This window comes from Kwoniella dejecticola, chromosome 2 (assembly GCF_000512565.2).
Source record: "Kwoniella dejecticola CBS 10117 chromosome 2, complete sequence".
Lineage (NCBI taxonomy): Eukaryota > Fungi > Basidiomycota > Tremellomycetes > Tremellales > Cryptococcaceae > Kwoniella > Kwoniella dejecticola.
In genome coordinates this window covers 2433387-2450073 of record NC_089302.1, presented here as the reverse complement: position 1 = coordinate 2450073, position 16687 = coordinate 2433387, and the positions used below count along the sequence as shown (strand labels likewise).

Here is a 16687-nt window from a genome sequence, read left to right as displayed (position 1 = left end):
GATCGGTCACCGCCGATTACCCAGTTAGTGAAATCAGTGACGCAAATTTCCTCATCCTCACTGCACTTGATCCATTCTATCACATTCACAGTCCACCGCGTATATGTTTGCAGCATTCACATGCATAGTGCCGCCTCTCAATCAAGTACTGGACAACAGATACAAATGCCATGACAGACTGATGAGAATTACAATGTTCACTTTCTAGACAGCACCGTGCACGCAAAATTGACACTAAGGGCGGTACCTATTTTCATGCTAGAATATATCCGAAATCGGCAAGATAATGCCGAGATCCCTTTGGTCCCTTGAGACAGGGAAGGGCATGATCGTCAGGGCGCAGTGATACTCTGACTTGGTATGCATCTAAGGCATTTGCATGTATTCTTGTATCCTCATATTCTTCTCTACTAACCCGTTGACGAATCAGAAGTTAACTCCTCTACTTCAGCCTGTGTACGACCGACTCTAAGTGATATCCTCTATGATTTCTTGACCCTACAATCTTGCCGTATGATCCCCCCTTCCTCTTCTAGGTATAACAACCTTTCCCCAACCCGTATTCGAAGCTCTACCATCTTACCCAGCTCCTCTCTTACTCCCGGCGGATCATCCACGAAATATAGGATCTCAGGTGGTGTATCGGCCGCACGCGAGAGATGGACATCGTAATGATCCCTTATTAATTTTGCTAAACTCGCATTTTCGTTAAAGTCCTCAGTCTCATTTCCCCCTTCAGTCTCAACTTCAACTTCATCCTCAGTCTCGTCTTCATTTTGACCGACGACTCCTTGCTCAACTTCATTTTCCTGCCCGACTCCACCTCGTACGACATTGCGCTTGAAAGAGATTCTCGAGGGTAATACCAAATTATGCGGTATATACCCCTTATCCGGCTCATCTTGTGGTAATACCGTCTCAATCCTCAACTCTGTTCTATGTCTATACGAACGTATCCTGCCATGCGCCTCTCTGGGTATTTCGCTGTTTGGCTCTTCGTGTACTGATGATGATGATACTGATCCACTTTCATGATCGTCCTCCAGTTGCTCTCCCTCTTGCTCAGACTCAGCGTCAGACTCGATGATACCCTCCAAAAGAGTCAAGATAGTAATATCGAAAGCCCAATACTGATCCCTCTCCACCTCCTCACTCAAATCCAGCTCGATAATCTCCGCGCGAATCAAGTGGGAGAATACGGTAGAATATCTTCGGAGTTTCTGTTCGCTTGCGCTGACACTGACACTGATTTCCTCGGAGACGGCGAGATCGTGATTGTAATTGCGATCATAGGTGGAAGATAGGGTCAGGTGGTTGAGCTCGTCAAGGAGGATGAATGGGATTTTGAGTCTTTCTAAATTGGGGAACAATGGTTCGCATCTGGATTCGATTTCGGACCCGGGTATGGGCACGGTTGGTGGTGGTGGTATTCCATTCACGAGCGCATCGTGTGTGTCAACAATGTCGTACTCGGTGCCGTTCCCTTCAACTGCAATAATTTCCATTGATTCTTCACATCCTTCGATCTGATTAGACGCCGAAGCAGAGACGTCCAATAGCTTATCTAATACTTCCACGTCCCTTATCTCCAATTCCCGAACCCACCCCAACGCTTCTCTCTTCCTGTATGTGCTTTTATCCATCAGGTTGAACGTGTCTATGACTTTGCCTTTTCCTTTGATATCAGTATTGTCGTGCACATGGGCATGATCCGCCACCGAGCAACCACGTACAACCCCATCTACGTTCTCCCTCGTCAGGACCAACCGTCGATATAAGCCAGGTATCAAATCGTCATAAAACGCCTGACTGACTCTGAGCAACAATGTTGGACTGCTGGAGCGTAGGATGTCAAGGATCTGAGATTAGCCGCTGAGATTGGTTGGAGGGTGTCGTTGTGCTGGATATCGATGGGTTCATCTTTGTTGTTGTTATCCGCATGGGGCTTGACGTTCTCATTGGCCTTGATAATGGCGTGGGCGTTCATGTGAGCATCCATATCCTCACTTGCGTTTGCGTTGACGTGAATGCTTTGAGGCGTCGAGAGGGGTACATGTATGTGAGTACTCGATTGGCGCATCCTGTAAGATTGTAAGATTGAAACACTGTTCTAGACGGTCAAGCAGTGGGAAGTAGGCAAGCGTAAGATCATTCTGCGATTCGCTATTGTAACTCTTCCAAAGTCCTTGATCCAATGCAGATTGACCCACGGAGGGAGTTGCAGTCACGCTGTAAAGTGGACGAGGAATAGCGAACAAAGGAAGGACGTAACATGAATAGTACAAACCAGTAACGAGCGAGCTGATAATGTGAGATCCTCTTATCTCTGTTCATACGTTCATACAGCTAATCCGCACAGCTGTGTGCCAAAAATGGACGGCATGCCCGGCACCGCACCCTTTCGTGACAGACAGACGGACAGCACAGAGATAAGAGCTCAAATAGCAAGAAAATTCAACAGAGGTCGTGGACCGTGAAGGGAGATGTGTCAGTGTCACGCCGGTTCGCGATAATTTTCGAGCACAAATGCACGAGAGAAAGTTAAGTTGTATTTGACTTGGGATTCATTTTCGCGCTGAGCCTGAAACATGTCTGTTTTGCGTTCAATTCAATCGGCGAAGTCGAGGTGAATGAGGTGATTGAACTTTAAGCCTGTTTATTTTGATCAGACTTTACTAGGCTGTCAGGCAACCCTCTGCGTGTTGTGAGGTTGTAAGGCGTGATGAATTAAATTGGAAAGAGATTAGCCGACTGAATGGCCCATCGGAAACACGAATGTGGATGGGCTATCCATTCATGTATTCATATCATCCAGATCGCTTATCGTGTCAATCGAATGTCAAGTCTCTGTGATGACTTGAGTGCAAGAAGTACAACTTGCATGTAAAAATTTCAGCGTGCGTAAACATACTGTACGTACTGCACAGAAATATCTAAAACAGTACCTTGGTTCATCCTCGTTTCGTCGTCATCCTTCTCGTCATGTCGTATCATAAAACCCTCATCGTCTCCCTTAAACATTTTGATCCGTTCTATCCTACTCTATCATATTCCATCCTGCCATACCCTGACCGATTACACACGCACTTGCGATGCATCCTCCGGACCCATCAAATGCACTTTCGAATCCACCTCCAACGCTAGCTGCTCGTCCCCCTCCATTGCACCGTAAAGTACAGTAGGCAACGATGGCGTCTCCCCTGCGTCCGCCTGGCGACCCTCTGCGCCTGCGTCTGCGGGTGCAGGTATATATTGTAGATCGGTCGACAAACGTCCCGTCAGACATCTTCGCCTGTTATAAGCTGCTACGTTGTATATTGTAACTCTCTCGACTTCCTGTGGGACGCCGATGTACCTAAGTCAACGCGTGTGATCAGCAATCAGCATTCGTAAAATGGCAATTAGCTAAGCGAGACGGTAATGTCGTCTCCAAACATTGACTCTGATTTCTTGTTTTTTCAACCCATTTGACTACATCATGAAGCACGAACAACGAACAACGAAGAACGAACACCACTCACTCGGTATTATCCATACCGACTAACCAATGTCTTCTCAAAAACCTCCTCAACTGCGCCTCCTGACTAAGACACTCAGGGTGCGTCTTCTCATTACATCCTATCCACGTTGCCGTTGCATCTCCCTCTCCCCCTCCATTCCCTTGATTATCCACGATCAAGTGAATCTTGACTTTACTCGCACTGATCGTTCCCAGATCTATCCCATCCAATTTCGGCGTGTATATCACCACCTCATCCAAAAGCCTATTCTCTTGTCCCAGACTACTCGGCGTTCCCAACGCACTGATCGCCATCCTGTACGTATCCTCTTTCAGCGGTCTACTTGGGTGAGGGAATTTGATGATTACTGAATCGCCTTTGATGATATTCCACAATTCACTTAACATCCCTCTCCAGACCAATGGTCGCTTATCCAGCTCCTCGAAGATTGTTGCACCGAGGGTTATACTATCGATCTGGTCGAATAAAACCCTGTGTACCCAAGTGTTCATCCCGTACACATAAGCTTCCGAAGCAGCCTCCAGCAGAACCAAGAAACTCTCCGCGTCGCAGATGGTCAACCTCTCGACGAGGTTGCATAGGGTGAATTTCCGAATGAAGGGTGAAACTCGATGTGAAGGGTCATAAGAGAGACCGAGAAGATGTAGGGGCATTATACCTGGTCCACTGACTGGCCACCTCTCTTCAGGACGGTTTTCCCCGCCGAAAGCTTCGCCCAGACCATAGAAATACCCCCGAACGTTGTGCTGGGTGAGGACGACGTCGCGATAGATCTTCTGAGCGATCTGTTTATATGTTTTGCGATTAATTCGCATCAGGCTAAGTTGAAGAGAGCGGCATGGGTGGAGTAAAACGTCTTGCCAGATCTGTTGCCGTATTTCCTCTGGTAGACTGTCCATGAGGTTTTCTAGTACCTCTGAGTCGGAATTGGAATCGGATGTGTATGCGGTATTGCTATCGATTGAGTCAGAATGGGTGGATAAAGTAGAGATGTCATCGCTATCCAGGTCAATGGATATGGGGGATGACAATGAAAGAGGTGAAATAGCGCACAAAGGAGTCAGACTGGTCTTTTGGGTCTGCCGGATGAGTGGGGTAATGCTGGAGATGGAGGAAGGGTCAGGTAGGACAAGCTGGAGCATGTTGTCTGGCCTGATCATTGGGATGGGGACGCAGATGTGGAAAACCATGAACTACTAGATACATGGAGTCACATCTTATAGCGTCACAGTCTGATGTATATATACCCTCATACTAGACCCCTCGAGTACCCAATGGTCATCAATCGTGTCAATTTTAATCTGTTCGGCTGTTCACCCTTGTGCTGTCCCTCGTCGACTGCTCATCAGCAGTATCTCGGTCTTGCTATCAGTACTGAGTAGTGTAATCCGAATGTTTTACGAGTTCATCGTCATAGCGACATCACCGTACAGGTACTCAATCGCATAAAGCCGAACATAGTGTGGCAGGTTACGTAAGAAAGAGACAGGGGGTGTGTGACGTAACCTTCTTGCTTGCTTTCTCGCTTTCGCTTCCTGCTATCTGTTTTTGTCACTAATCATTGCAGCGCAACTCACCACATGGATTCATATCCTTCCCACTTCAGCACAAGGAGACTGCTCACCGCCGCTCTGGACTGCTCAGCTGATTTGGAGGCGAAAACGCGTTCTACACTCAGGCGATCGATGACGAAACGACTGATCTACCGACTGGGCTTGAACCCATACTGTACTCAAGCTCCCACTAACATCCTCCGTCATACTCACTCGGGAACTTGGCTGATCGAGGCGTGACCATTGACTTATATACTGATATACAAGCGTCCAGCTTACACAGAAGAGACGCGCTCGCCCCGCGAGATCAAGCTGATGAACCGAAACAGCCGAGGATCTCGATCAGGAGATCCTTGGGATGCTGAAGGTGTAGTAGGGAAATTAACATTGAAAAGCCCAGCAGGTAATAGTGGGTAGTCTTACTACGCTATCGTCCCCTAATTCTTCACTGGTCGAGGTGATGGGGTAGATTTCGAGCTGACATAGTGAGAAGGAGATCTACTTATTACGCTGGACACGGTATTTTGGATCGGAAGAAGTGCAGGATGGTAAACCACCTCACCTCCTTCCACTTCAGAAATATGTGCACTGTGGTACTGAGATTGATGTATTGATGTAGTGATCTCGTCATCAAGAAACCTCAGATCTCTCAGAGACATCTACGACTCTATGCGTGAGTAATTCACCTCACCTCACATCGCATCGCATCATGTCGCCTGTCGCTTTACTCAACGGCCTATCAGTAAGGACGGGATAGGAGTCTGATCATTGTACTCCGCAGCGTACGAACCACCACGCGGCTGTCTATAGCTGTTCTTCATGATACCTCAACGAACGGGTATATTATCAATGGCCAACAAAGTGGGATATATACACGCACTGTGAGGGGCAAAGCCATCAGTACGAGGTCTAGGGTTCTACGAGATGGAGATGAAGTGCAATTGCCTGGATATGGAGGAGGTGCGTATCATTCCAATCCCTCATATTCCCCTCTTAGAAATTGAAGCACAGTCACAATCGTCAACAAACACAGACAAACATTCCTATCATCATCATCATCCTCCTCCTCCGTATCAGCGCCTCTCAGACTTTTATCGAGTTCCAACTCTAGAAATGCACGAAACAGAAATGATCGCGTACTGATCTCAACTAATTTCCATCACACGCAGTATTCACATACTCTCAACACCCTCAAGCAATGTCTATCACCCAAGCAACGCAGGACCAAGCGCTCTCTTTACGCCTATTCTATTCTTCTGACCCCACATCCACCTTCCCCTTACATCCATGGGTGATCCATAATTATCCATTGGGCAACGGCTCTTGGGGTATTGTCAATATCGGTTCTCACCTGCAAGACCCGACCGTGCAAGTAGCCATCAAGACGATCAAGCGGGTACAAGATGCGTACGATTACTTTGAATGGATCAAGTTGGAGATTCAGATTCAGAAAGATTTGGATCATCCGAATGTCCTGAAACTCTTCGATTGGGTCATAGAGCGTCAAGGAGTACAAAATAGACAAGGACAAGGGGAGGTTAAAGGGGATCCTGTGGATGGTAAGATCCATATTGTGATGGAATTAGTTACGGGAGGTGATCTCTGGAGTTACCTAGAAAGATATGGGCATCTACGTGAAGATGAAGTTCGATGGATCGGATGGCAGATTATAGATGGGCTGAAACACCTACATAGACGGGGGATCGTGCATCGAGGTGAGACCGAACTCTCCTCATTCCTCCACACCTGCATTTAGAAAGCCCAAGTCTGAAGTTCAAGTTCGGAGGCATGAAATGAGACTGATGAGCTGTGTTGTGCCCATACGACAACAGATATAAAACCTGAAAACATCCTTCTGCACACATCCTGCGCATACCCTCGGATCCTACTCGCCGACTTTGGCTGCTCATCCTGCCGATCCTCGATCACCTCCCAGTCGACTGAGTGTGGAGATGGTGATGGACATGAAGGGGATCAGAGGGATTTGTATCATACGAGCAAAGCAGATCTTCGAGGAACAAGCGAATACCTATCTTACGATATCTTACGAGCTTTCCGGCGGGAAGAGGCTGGCAGAACAAAAGTTTATGAAGGGTCGAGGGAGGAGGTTGGTCGGATCTGGTGGCAAGAAGAGATGGGTGCGGATATGTGGGCTACAGGGGGTGAGTTATTTAGAGATCTGTATGCCCATTTGTTCGCCTAAAACTGGTATATGCTCATTCCGTGATGTGTTCAACAGTCACGCTGTATTTCTGCGCAACTCATGAACATCCATACCAACATCTCAGGGATGAGAAGCTTCCCAGTCTGCCTTGCGGCGACTTTGACCTTGACCTTGGCTTTATCCTTACCCCAGACACTCTGTCGATCACGGAGATGTCTCGTCATCGAAATAGACGGCGACGCACAAGAACGAGACGGTCCCTCCACCAGAGGCCAGAACAGATGTCGATCTATGACGATGACGATATCGAGATGGACGATAGTCCCAAACCGAGCAGACGCAGTGGCGGTGAAGACGAAGAGATGGAACCGATTGATGATTTTCCATCTCCTCGATCGCTCGATGAACTAGATTTTGATCAATACCAGAGTGAATATCAACCTCAACTTCGAGCTGATCGTAGGCTGTCTATGGATATTTCTGGTCAGCCTCAACTCCAAGATTCCCTGAACGGATATCCCACTCGCACGACGTCTGACACCGGCTCGATCATACATCCCAATCGGCAATTTAACATGTACAGGAATGACAAAAGCGCATCAAGTGCAGCCAAATTGTATGTTGGGCCAAGTAGGAACCGCAGTTGTACACTAGAACCTTTCCAGCGAGGCTCGGATCGGCAGGCAACCTTGACTCGAAAGCTTTCCGAGATGTCTTGGGATGAAGATGAAAAGAAAGATGAGGACGATGCCCACGATGCATATCAGTATGAAGACGGATACCCATACCCAGCTGAGGACGAGGACGCCGAGCTCCATAACGGACGAAGTAGGGATTCTGAGATTGATGGTATCATCGATCGGATCGAGCGATTCAAGGTGAGTTGTAACAGCCAGTCGGGCAAGCAAAACAAATTTGGGCGATGTGAAGGGTGATCAATGTACTTGAACTTTGTCTTTGTCTTACGTTGGTCCCGGGCATCGACTAGGCTATTTGTGTACATTATCATTGAGCTGACGACACTGATGTTGACGTTGCACATGGTGCGGCTCCTGCAGAAAATAAGCCCTTCTCAATGGGCTGAGAGTGAGAGGTGGTCCCAATGGTCTGAAGAAGGTGCGTGTTATACAAACCCTATCAGCGCCATCCCCGGACTTGAGAGAGGACGATGTGATTTTCAGATCTGAAGTTGATAGGTGTGCGTGTTTGTGTTTGTGTTTGTGTTTATTGGTATTATTGATATAGGTAAAGCCTTCATCGACGAACTGTTCACCCTCGATCCTCGATACCGAACCCGCTCGAAGCATGCGCTCAAACATGAATGGTTCGTCAATAATGCCGAACAGATTGAGGGGATCTATGAGAAGGTGCTCGATAAAGGAGAAGTTATTAGATGGTTATTATGACCATCCATTATCTATGGTCATTTCCTATGTTCTCGTGTTGTTGCTAGAGTGATCATCGAAAGATTGTACCGTACATACGGTGTGCGCTACAAACTGTTAAATATCAGAAGAAAGATATAAGATAAGATAATGGTCTCGCCGTGAGTATGGACTGGCAGCATATGTCTGTTATACCTGATTTGATGTATGCGAGCGATATTCCGTCTCATTTTGGGGCATCCCTCACAAAGCACAAGGAGCGTCCTGACTCGTCTCGTCTCGTCTCGTCTCGACTGTTTTCTGCAATACCACCATTTGATCTGGCTCAGACGCGGGACACAGCCAACCTGAATGTTGAGTGAGGAACCGATGATGCACCACAGAACAGTGATACTATACCAATCGCGTGCTGGGAATTTTGACTTGTCTCAGAATGGGTGAGTCATGCATTAGAAATTACAGACACGACAAGAGCGGAACAAGAAGAGTATGGGCCGCCTATTTGTCTACAGCATTTCGATTAAACTAATCCCTCATCTCCTCTACGCCTCTGCGCATGTGTACATATCGGGCTGTAGTACGCGGAAAACTTGGCTCAGACACCAAACCTTTATCGATCGTACAACACTGCCCCTCATCGACAGCTCAGCGTAGTCCAGTTGATTCCGGTGTGATTTATTCTATTCGAGGTAAAATACTAGCTGCTTCTTATTTCCAACTTTCAAAATAGCTATTTTCCCATCTATCAATTGCTGCCTCCGTATGATATCCCGCGGATCATTGATCTTCCGATCATTCATCGTCAGACTACCCTGACTGATGAATTTACTAGCCTCCCCCCGGGATTTACAGAGCCCATACACGACGCATAATTTGGAGATTGTCATCTTGTGTATGTCGTCGAAAGGGATTTTATGGAATCGCGGATCCCCCTCGAATGAGTCCAAGATATCTTGGGATTTGAGGGTTTTGTAGATGTCTGATAAGCCAGCGGAGTTCCGTTGGATCTTGGAGGGGAAGAGGATGGATGTGATTTGTAACGCTTTTGCAAGGCCCTCGGCTGAAAAGAAGAAAATGATCACAACGAGATCAGCGTTTCTCATTCTGTAGGTATTCAGTATCTGCAGCTTGGTCATGGACGATCTGGATGGATTTGAGAGGACTCAAGTGGAGTTGAGGGAATGACTTACGCCCGTGTACTAGCTCTGTTACTTCCTTAGCCAAGACTTTCTGAGGTATTCTCTGAGATCGTGATTGCTGTTAGGATCGACATGGACGTGATGGGAGAATCAGCATAAGAAAGAGAAACCCGGACGCGCTATCTCAAACGCACCTCGTGTTCAGCCATGATGGTGTCTACTTCGTGCAGAGGCAGAAAGGTGAACAGCTTAAGGTATTTTGAAATATCTTCATCCGTTGTTCGCAAGAAGAACTGATGAAATCCAAAACGAAAGGGATGTCAGCTGGGAGGTTCACGAGGATGCGAGACCATTTGGTTCTCCAGTCACACCAGGTAGCGCTAAAGAAGGGCTTGAAGTACAAGATCAGAAGGTCCAGGTGCCCGCACTTACTTGGTAGAACTCAGCTGGACTAGTCCGTTTCTCATCCAGCCAAATAGCGTTCCCCGCCGACTTTCCAAATTTCTCGCCTGTGCTAGTGGTTAAAAGCGGTATTGTCATTCCGTACGCCTCAACTTCTTCTTCGACTATCTCGCTCTCCTTATTCCTAGTTCCACTGGGAGAATTTTCGGCCTTTGCGGCCGCGTGGTAGTCATGATCAAGTGCAACAGACTCAGGGGAGGACGACATCGAATGTGTCCTTTTGATGAGATCTATCCCCGACACGATATTTCCCCATTGATCTGATCCGCCCAGCTGTATCCTGCATCCGTGCTCTTTCCACAAGTGAGAGAAGTCGAATGCTTGCAGTAGCTGATAAGTAAATTCAGTGTAAGATATACCTGAGTCGGAGGATAACCGGTTCTTCACGCTGAATCAAGGGGAAAAGGCGGAGAATTGATAGTCAGTCCACTTGTCGCGATTCACCACGGACACGGAATTTGGGACGGAATTTGATTGACTCGATGAATTCATGGCAAGGATCTGGACTTAATTGAGCTCACCTGTCCCTCGATAACATAGCGCTGACTCTCGATAATTTCCCAGGACCTCTCAAGAAGTCTAATAGGGTGACGTTCTTCGTCCATTCGTAGTTATCCACTACCTTGACTCCTGCCACCAAACTTTCAGTCTGCTCCTTTGCCTTTCCTTTGCCTTTACTCGGGTTGATGATCTCTATTCCTCGGTTTTCCAAATACGCTGAGCCAGTCGAGAAGAATCGGTGCACTTGAGCTGTGATACCCTGTACATTGATGGCCAGCTCTTCAGGTGTAAGAGCTTTCCGTTCGGTCGACCGTCCTGATGGATCACCAATAGAGCCTGTTGCTCCTCCGATCTAAGCAAGCAATCAAGCAGTCAGCAGATGTATGAGGAGGGTATCAAATGGACATAATTTGGACGGGGGGCATCAGAGGTATTCCCCTTGGGTGAGCGAGGTGAAGAAGAGAACGTACGCACGAGGCAAATTGATTGATGACCTTTAGCTTGGAAATGCAATAACCCCAGGAGAGGTAAGAGATTCCCGACGTGTAAAGACGATGCAGAAGGATCTACACCTGCGTAGATGGTTGTGGGTTTCGAGACATGCTGATGGATCTTCGGACTGCACATAAATGAAGTTTCACCCTGTCGTCAGATACGAGCGCAGCGAAAATCACTTGTATGGATTAGAGGGAGAAGCGGTGGATCTACACACCTCGTCAAAGCTGCTATGAAGCCCCGTTCGTCCAGTTCCTGTATGACAGACTTGGAGGTCGAAGATAAGTTTCGCCTGCGCAGCAACCGGGATATGCGGCGAGATATACGAAAAGACTGCCGCGAAGAGAGGAGGGCAGCGGTGGTGACCATGGCGATGCCCTCGATGCTAGCGCATGGATGTCGTGGTGAAGATCTACCATTCAAGCAAAGGCAAGTATCGAACAATAGCAATCCACAACAACAACAATGGATTCTGCAAGTGAACTTTCGAAGACAGATGAAGATATGATGATGTCATCACTTTTCCTTCGAAGGAATCTGAGCCAACGAACATGGATGAAATCATCGTCCAATCTCGATTCATAGAGGACAGATATTGTGCTAGATTTACAATCTGAATCAGTCATCTGTCGCCTCCGATTGCTATGCTGCTCGACCCCCCTTTGAAGCCGACCTGATGGGCCGATCCCTCAGAGGAGCATCACGAGAATGGCTTGATATCTCTTTCCATCCTTTCGCATTCAGACCTTGGTCTTGAAGCTGTCGAATCAGCCCAGTATCGCTCATAGGCTCATCTCTAAAGCTGATTTCAGTCTGATCAAAATCCTCCATCTGTTCACAGCAGCTTGGGAAAATGTCCACTGCGCTTCTCGTGTCGTTCTCGACTCGTCTGACGATGTATACCGGCTTACACATCTCGATAGACTCAGTCAAGCTCAAGATTTCTGTGGCTGTGACTGAGTCCTGGGCGTCTCCTGCCTCGACCAGGTCACCATACTGATAGACCAGTGCTTCATCTAGAATGCCTCGCAAGGCTGGCCCAACCGTCTCCTCCATCGCTTCCTTGTATGATTGCCTGATCTCTCGACAAAGAAGGTCTTCCACCTCGTTCTCGACCCCAGCTGTATCGGTGACGATGTCTCCGGTCTTTGATTTGTCTGAGTCTCGTATGTTAGATATGATACTTGCTTGTCTCGCTTCGACCAATGAGGTGTATATCTCGTCATGTACCGCTTGCAATGACTGGTCCACCAGGTATTCACTATACTGACGCAGTCCCGAATTAAGTAGTCTGTACTCATCGCTGAGGCCTTTGGATTCGTGCCGCAAGCGAAGTATTTCCGTTTGGTAAGACTCGAGCTCTGCTAATCTTTCGGAGTTCGATTTGGGGTGATTTGCATTTGATCTGAAGAAGACTGATTTGAGTGAGGCTGATAGCGATGAACGAGAGAAAGAGGCAGAGGCAGAGGATTTCGTCTGACTCTGACTGGTACTGGGACTACTGGTGTCTCTTCCCATGTTTTTGATTGTCGATCGCAATGAATCGAGACGATCATTCTTGGTCTTCAAGTCTTGCTTGATCGAGCTCAATCGGTCGGCGTGATCCACACCCCTTCTACCGCTGTCACACGGTGATGGATAGTCCGGGTCCGAATCCGGTTTGGAGCTGGAGCTGGACCCGTTCGGGATGTCTTCGTGCGATCTGAGTAAGATCCGCGTGGCTATGTCGTAGCGCTCCATGATCGCGTTGGACTGGTTTCTCGGACGATGCAGGAACGACGGGTTTTGTGAGAGATGTTTTATGCGATTGGTGTGTATCTTCTTTCGACTTGAATAAGAGACTTGCAATAAAGCGATCTGTGGACGATAGTTGGAGGGCAAAGCTAGCTGTAAATACAGGAATATGAGAAGGGGGGGGGGTCATGGGCTGCGGCCAGATGACAGATGAACAGCGAAAAGTGAGTCTGAATTTGCAGCATGCACAGTAAGTAAATCACAGAACCAATACATAGGTCACATTGATCAAAGGAAAGAAAAATGGGCGTACACTTTCGGAAACAGTCATCATATTCCTACGCACCATCCACGTCACTCATGGACGGATCGTCCGCTTCCTTGGTCCCAAGCCACAAAGTTCGGCATGGCTACATATCACGACACTCGTTCATCGGTGGTACAAGGAGATGGTCAACATCCTGAGCTTTAGAAATGTCACTTGAAGCTTGATCGTACTGGACATGCAGCAAAGTACAGCACAGTAGCTGCGACTTTGAGATGCAGTATTACTGTATTACTGTATTACTGTATTCCGTGTATCTGCTCGAATGTGGCATCAGAGTCCAGTCCAGTGATACCTGACCGTCTCATCCTCTATTCCCAACTCCAAAAGCTTCTTAACCCACCCATAAGCCCTCGTGGGATGTTGAAGCCATATCGAGCCTTTCTGGCTCATATCATCCGGATCAGTCAATTCCAACTTCGCTCCATTCCGCATCGCCACTATCGTGCCCTTCGATGTTGTCTCAGACACAGGCTTGCTAGTCCTGAAAGTGGCAGGAACCAACGATATCTTCTCATCCCAATCATACCAATCTTCTAGATGATCATTTACCCTCTCCCTGACGGCTCTCCAGCGTTCTTCCACTGCTTCTCTACAGAAATTCATGAGGCGTTCGGTCTCTTCTTCATTGGGTCGTAGTTCTCTGAACACGAATTTGGGTACTGCCAAGGCATGACTATCGTCAGTCATGTAAGTGATGTTGCTCCGACCATCATCAGCACTGCTCTTCGGTTTGAACGCGGCCATCAGGTCCGGGTTGGACAGTATGAAATCGCTGAATCGAAGTTGTGTAACTGTATCTCGAAAATGAGTATACAGACGCTCAACCTCATCATTCAGAATGGAAGGTACCATCCCCAATTCACTGACGATATGCTCCAACTCCACTTTCTCCTCTTCGAGCGAATGATTTTTATGCACATGTTGGCAATGACGCCGTTCTTTCTGCGGGCGCCGGATCGAGTCTAAGATGCATGTAGTGGATGATAAGACCGCTCTCAAAGTGTCTATCTCTCGTTGAGCGTCGGAATGGGCCGCGGACGGAGGATCAGGAGCGGTGGACGATCTGTTGAGCCCTGGTCGAGTGTCAACCTGTGTGGCAGAGACGGAGTAGACATGAGCAGTGTGGATGCTGGTGCTGGGCTCGCTGTAAGATGAACGAAGAAAGGGTCGGCTGGAATTGGTTATTTGCAATCTCGATGGGGCTGCAGATGATTCACTTCTACTTGACATTGACCTTGAGCGATCCATTTTGGCGATGTACGTGGAAGACCTTGTATTGTACCTTGTCTTAAACGGGGTTGAGCTCCATGTGAATTCTCCAGTATATGCATTAACCCGGTAGTGGGGTGGACTGCATGCGGAAAATGCGCGAAGGTCAGGTATGTGGAGGACTTCGAAATATCGAAAGCCAACCTTTATCATGGGTAACCTAATGAAAGGAGACCTGCAAGTCAAGCGGCCGACTCGAATCGATGGTCTAGACGGCCAAGAGGAAAGTAGCTCGACCGCGGTGAGAGAAGAAGCAATTTATGTCATATTGCATATGGAGTGATAACGGACAAGCTATTCAACCTTCGCGCTTAGACCTTCCGCCAACTTCCTAGCTCGTCGAGCCACTTCTCCCCGTTCACCCATTACGGTCAGTCTCAGACACGCTCCTTTCAGCGACTCATCTTCGTCTAGGCTCGGTATAGGCGTGAGCTCGTATCGCCCGAAAGCGTAATTCAGTATGTTTGTGGTATATCCCAAGTCTGCCGTATCTGAAGGTAGACGGACTATGCCTTTGACTGCAGTATGGGGTTCGGTCAGCTTTCGCAGATGAATAATTCGTTCTGGCCGTTCTGGCACTTTGTTGTACGCTCGAGAAAGGCAGGTCGTAGCGAGACTCACCCCTGTATACCTCGAATGACAACTTGCCTAACTCCCGTTCTAATAACTCTTTATCTATATAATCCACTTCCACATCGCCATCATCATCGTTCTGAATAGAGTCGTCGTGAGTGTGCGTACATTCCTGTCCATCTTCATGGAAATGAGGTGCAGCTTTGCTCTTGCCTTTCCTTCCTTTCCAGATTTGTTTAGTCTCAATCTCTTCCCCATGCCATTTCTCCGGATTTGAACTTGATGCCGACCCAATCTTCTCCCAAGACGCTTTTTCACCTTCTACCAATTCGAACAGTTTGGTATCTAGCCCGAATATAAGTTCGGGCTTAGGCGGATTATCAGGTGAGGGGCCGACTTTTATTTTGGGGGTCTCATCGTTCAAGTCGTTGAGCGAGTCTATCAGGTCGTCCATCTGTCTTTCTGTCGTGAGGTGGTGTTTTGATAAAAGCAATAAGTCCGTGTATTTTGCTTGTAGCTGATAGACGTCAGGAACATGATCAGTGTCAGGCATCTTCATCATCACTGAGAAAGGATCAGTGGATGGAATATTATGACGACTTACTTTGGCAGAAGGAGAGGAATCCTCATATCCTTTAAAATTTAGACAATCTACGACAGTGACTACTCCGTCCAGCTTGAATCCCTCAGGCTCGAGCTGACGTATTTGTAAAGCCAATGTAGCGGGGAATGCTGAGCCGCTATCGATTAATCCAGATTATATAAGCGTGAATCTTTCAAGGAGGTTGAGGGGACGATACCAGACCCACCTGGATTCGATTACGATTCTATCTGGCTTCATGGTATCTCTAATCTCCTTCAAGGCATTCTCGACCAGTCCCACCATCGTGCAACACCTGTCGAATTAGAGGACATCAGCGTCCAAGTGACTTATAAGACGGGAAGGGGATAGGACGCACAGACATCCATTGAGAATCTCGGATACTCCTGATATATTTGATTGTGAAGCCAGCAGCGAGTCGACTGATCCATGGAAGCAGCAATGTAAGCGAGTTCCTCGCTGAAGGACAAGGGCCGTTCCTCACCTTCAACATCGCCATATTCGTTCTTGAGCAAGACCACCTTGTAGTCTTTCGGTAATTGTTGAATGAGCGATAAGATGGTAGACGTTTTGCCCTATATGTCGACACCTCGTTAAGCTTGGAGATAAAGACAGCATATGAAGATACTAGCTCACAGCTCCTACGTGTGTGAGAACAAGTCAGCTTGTTCTGATATACGAGATGAAGGATTCAAGACCTATTACAGCGAACTCACCTAAGAAACCAGTAAAACAAGTCACGGGTATCTGCTTTTCTTGGACAACGGTCATTTTCCCTCCTGTCCCTCTATATGTTTAGTGATCTATGAAGCGATGACCAGGACCCTCTTGCGAGCCTCACGATATGCGTCTCGTCAGAATGTAGGTGAATGAAATCAGATAAACGAAAGAAATGGTTCATCCCCATCACCAAAGCGATTTTCGTCGTTGCTCCTCCACTTTTCGCTCGAATCATCTTTTCC

General features: G+C 47.6%; 7 protein-coding genes across 7 annotated transcripts; 1 reads left to right on the top strand and 6 right to left on the bottom strand.

Moving 5' to 3' along the window:
- Nucleotides 1-482: 482 nt before the first annotated feature.
- I303_102336 (uncharacterized protein) lies at nucleotides 483-2080 on the bottom strand (the record flags this gene model as incomplete). The annotated part of the gene is made up of 2 exons (XM_018404882.1): nucleotides 483-1623; nucleotides 1815-2080. 2 exons carry the CDS (start codon nucleotides 2078-2080, stop codon nucleotides 483-485), a joined length of 1407 nt encoding a protein of 468 aa, XP_018265163.1.
- Nucleotides 2081-3075: 995 nt separating this feature from the next.
- On the bottom strand, nucleotides 3076-4663 carry I303_102335 (uncharacterized protein; the record flags this gene model as incomplete). Its single annotated transcript, XM_018404883.1, has 2 exons — nucleotides 3076-3355; nucleotides 3522-4663. The coding sequence occupies 2 exons, from the start codon at nucleotides 4661-4663 to the stop codon at nucleotides 3076-3078; spliced, it is 1422 nt and encodes a 473-aa protein (XP_018265164.1).
- Nucleotides 4664-5101: 438 nt separating this feature from the next.
- I303_102334 (uncharacterized protein) lies at nucleotides 5102-8644 on the top strand (the record flags this gene model as incomplete). Its single annotated transcript, XM_018404884.2, has 10 exons — nucleotides 5102-5310; nucleotides 5404-5483; nucleotides 5544-5559; nucleotides 5694-5747; nucleotides 5856-6034; nucleotides 6244-6789; nucleotides 6907-7236; nucleotides 7314-8116; nucleotides 8297-8354; nucleotides 8484-8644. 10 exons carry the CDS (start codon nucleotides 5102-5104, stop codon nucleotides 8642-8644), a joined length of 2436 nt encoding a protein of 811 aa, XP_018265165.2.
- Nucleotides 8645-9303: 659 nt separating this feature from the next.
- I303_102333 (tyrosine-tRNA ligase) lies at nucleotides 9304-11589 on the bottom strand (the record flags this gene model as incomplete). Its single annotated transcript, XM_065968522.1, has 7 exons — nucleotides 9304-9683; nucleotides 9814-9880; nucleotides 9957-10055; nucleotides 10195-10612; nucleotides 10746-11077; nucleotides 11200-11344; nucleotides 11438-11589. The coding sequence occupies 7 exons, from the start codon at nucleotides 11587-11589 to the stop codon at nucleotides 9304-9306; spliced, it is 1593 nt and encodes a 530-aa protein (XP_065824594.1).
- A 273-nt stretch (nucleotides 11590-11862) lies between these two features.
- Nucleotides 11863-12960, bottom strand: I303_102332 (uncharacterized protein; the record flags this gene model as incomplete). The annotated part of the gene is made up of 1 exon (XM_018404886.1): nucleotides 11863-12960. The coding sequence occupies one exon, from the start codon at nucleotides 12958-12960 to the stop codon at nucleotides 11863-11865; it is 1098 nt and encodes a 365-aa protein (XP_018265167.1).
- A 592-nt stretch (nucleotides 12961-13552) lies between these two features.
- Nucleotides 13553-14530, bottom strand: I303_102331 (uncharacterized protein; the record flags this gene model as incomplete). Its single annotated transcript, XM_018404887.1, has 1 exon — nucleotides 13553-14530. One exon carries the CDS (start codon nucleotides 14528-14530, stop codon nucleotides 13553-13555), a length of 978 nt encoding a protein of 325 aa, XP_018265168.1.
- A 315-nt stretch (nucleotides 14531-14845) lies between these two features.
- Nucleotides 14846-16496, bottom strand: I303_102330 (uncharacterized protein; the record flags this gene model as incomplete). The annotated part of the gene is made up of 7 exons (XM_065968521.1): nucleotides 14846-15069; nucleotides 15173-15641; nucleotides 15729-15864; nucleotides 15934-16020; nucleotides 16084-16147; nucleotides 16210-16300; nucleotides 16467-16496. The coding sequence occupies 7 exons, from the start codon at nucleotides 16494-16496 to the stop codon at nucleotides 14846-14848; spliced, it is 1101 nt and encodes a 366-aa protein (XP_065824593.1).
- Nucleotides 16497-16687: the final 191 nt, after the last annotated feature.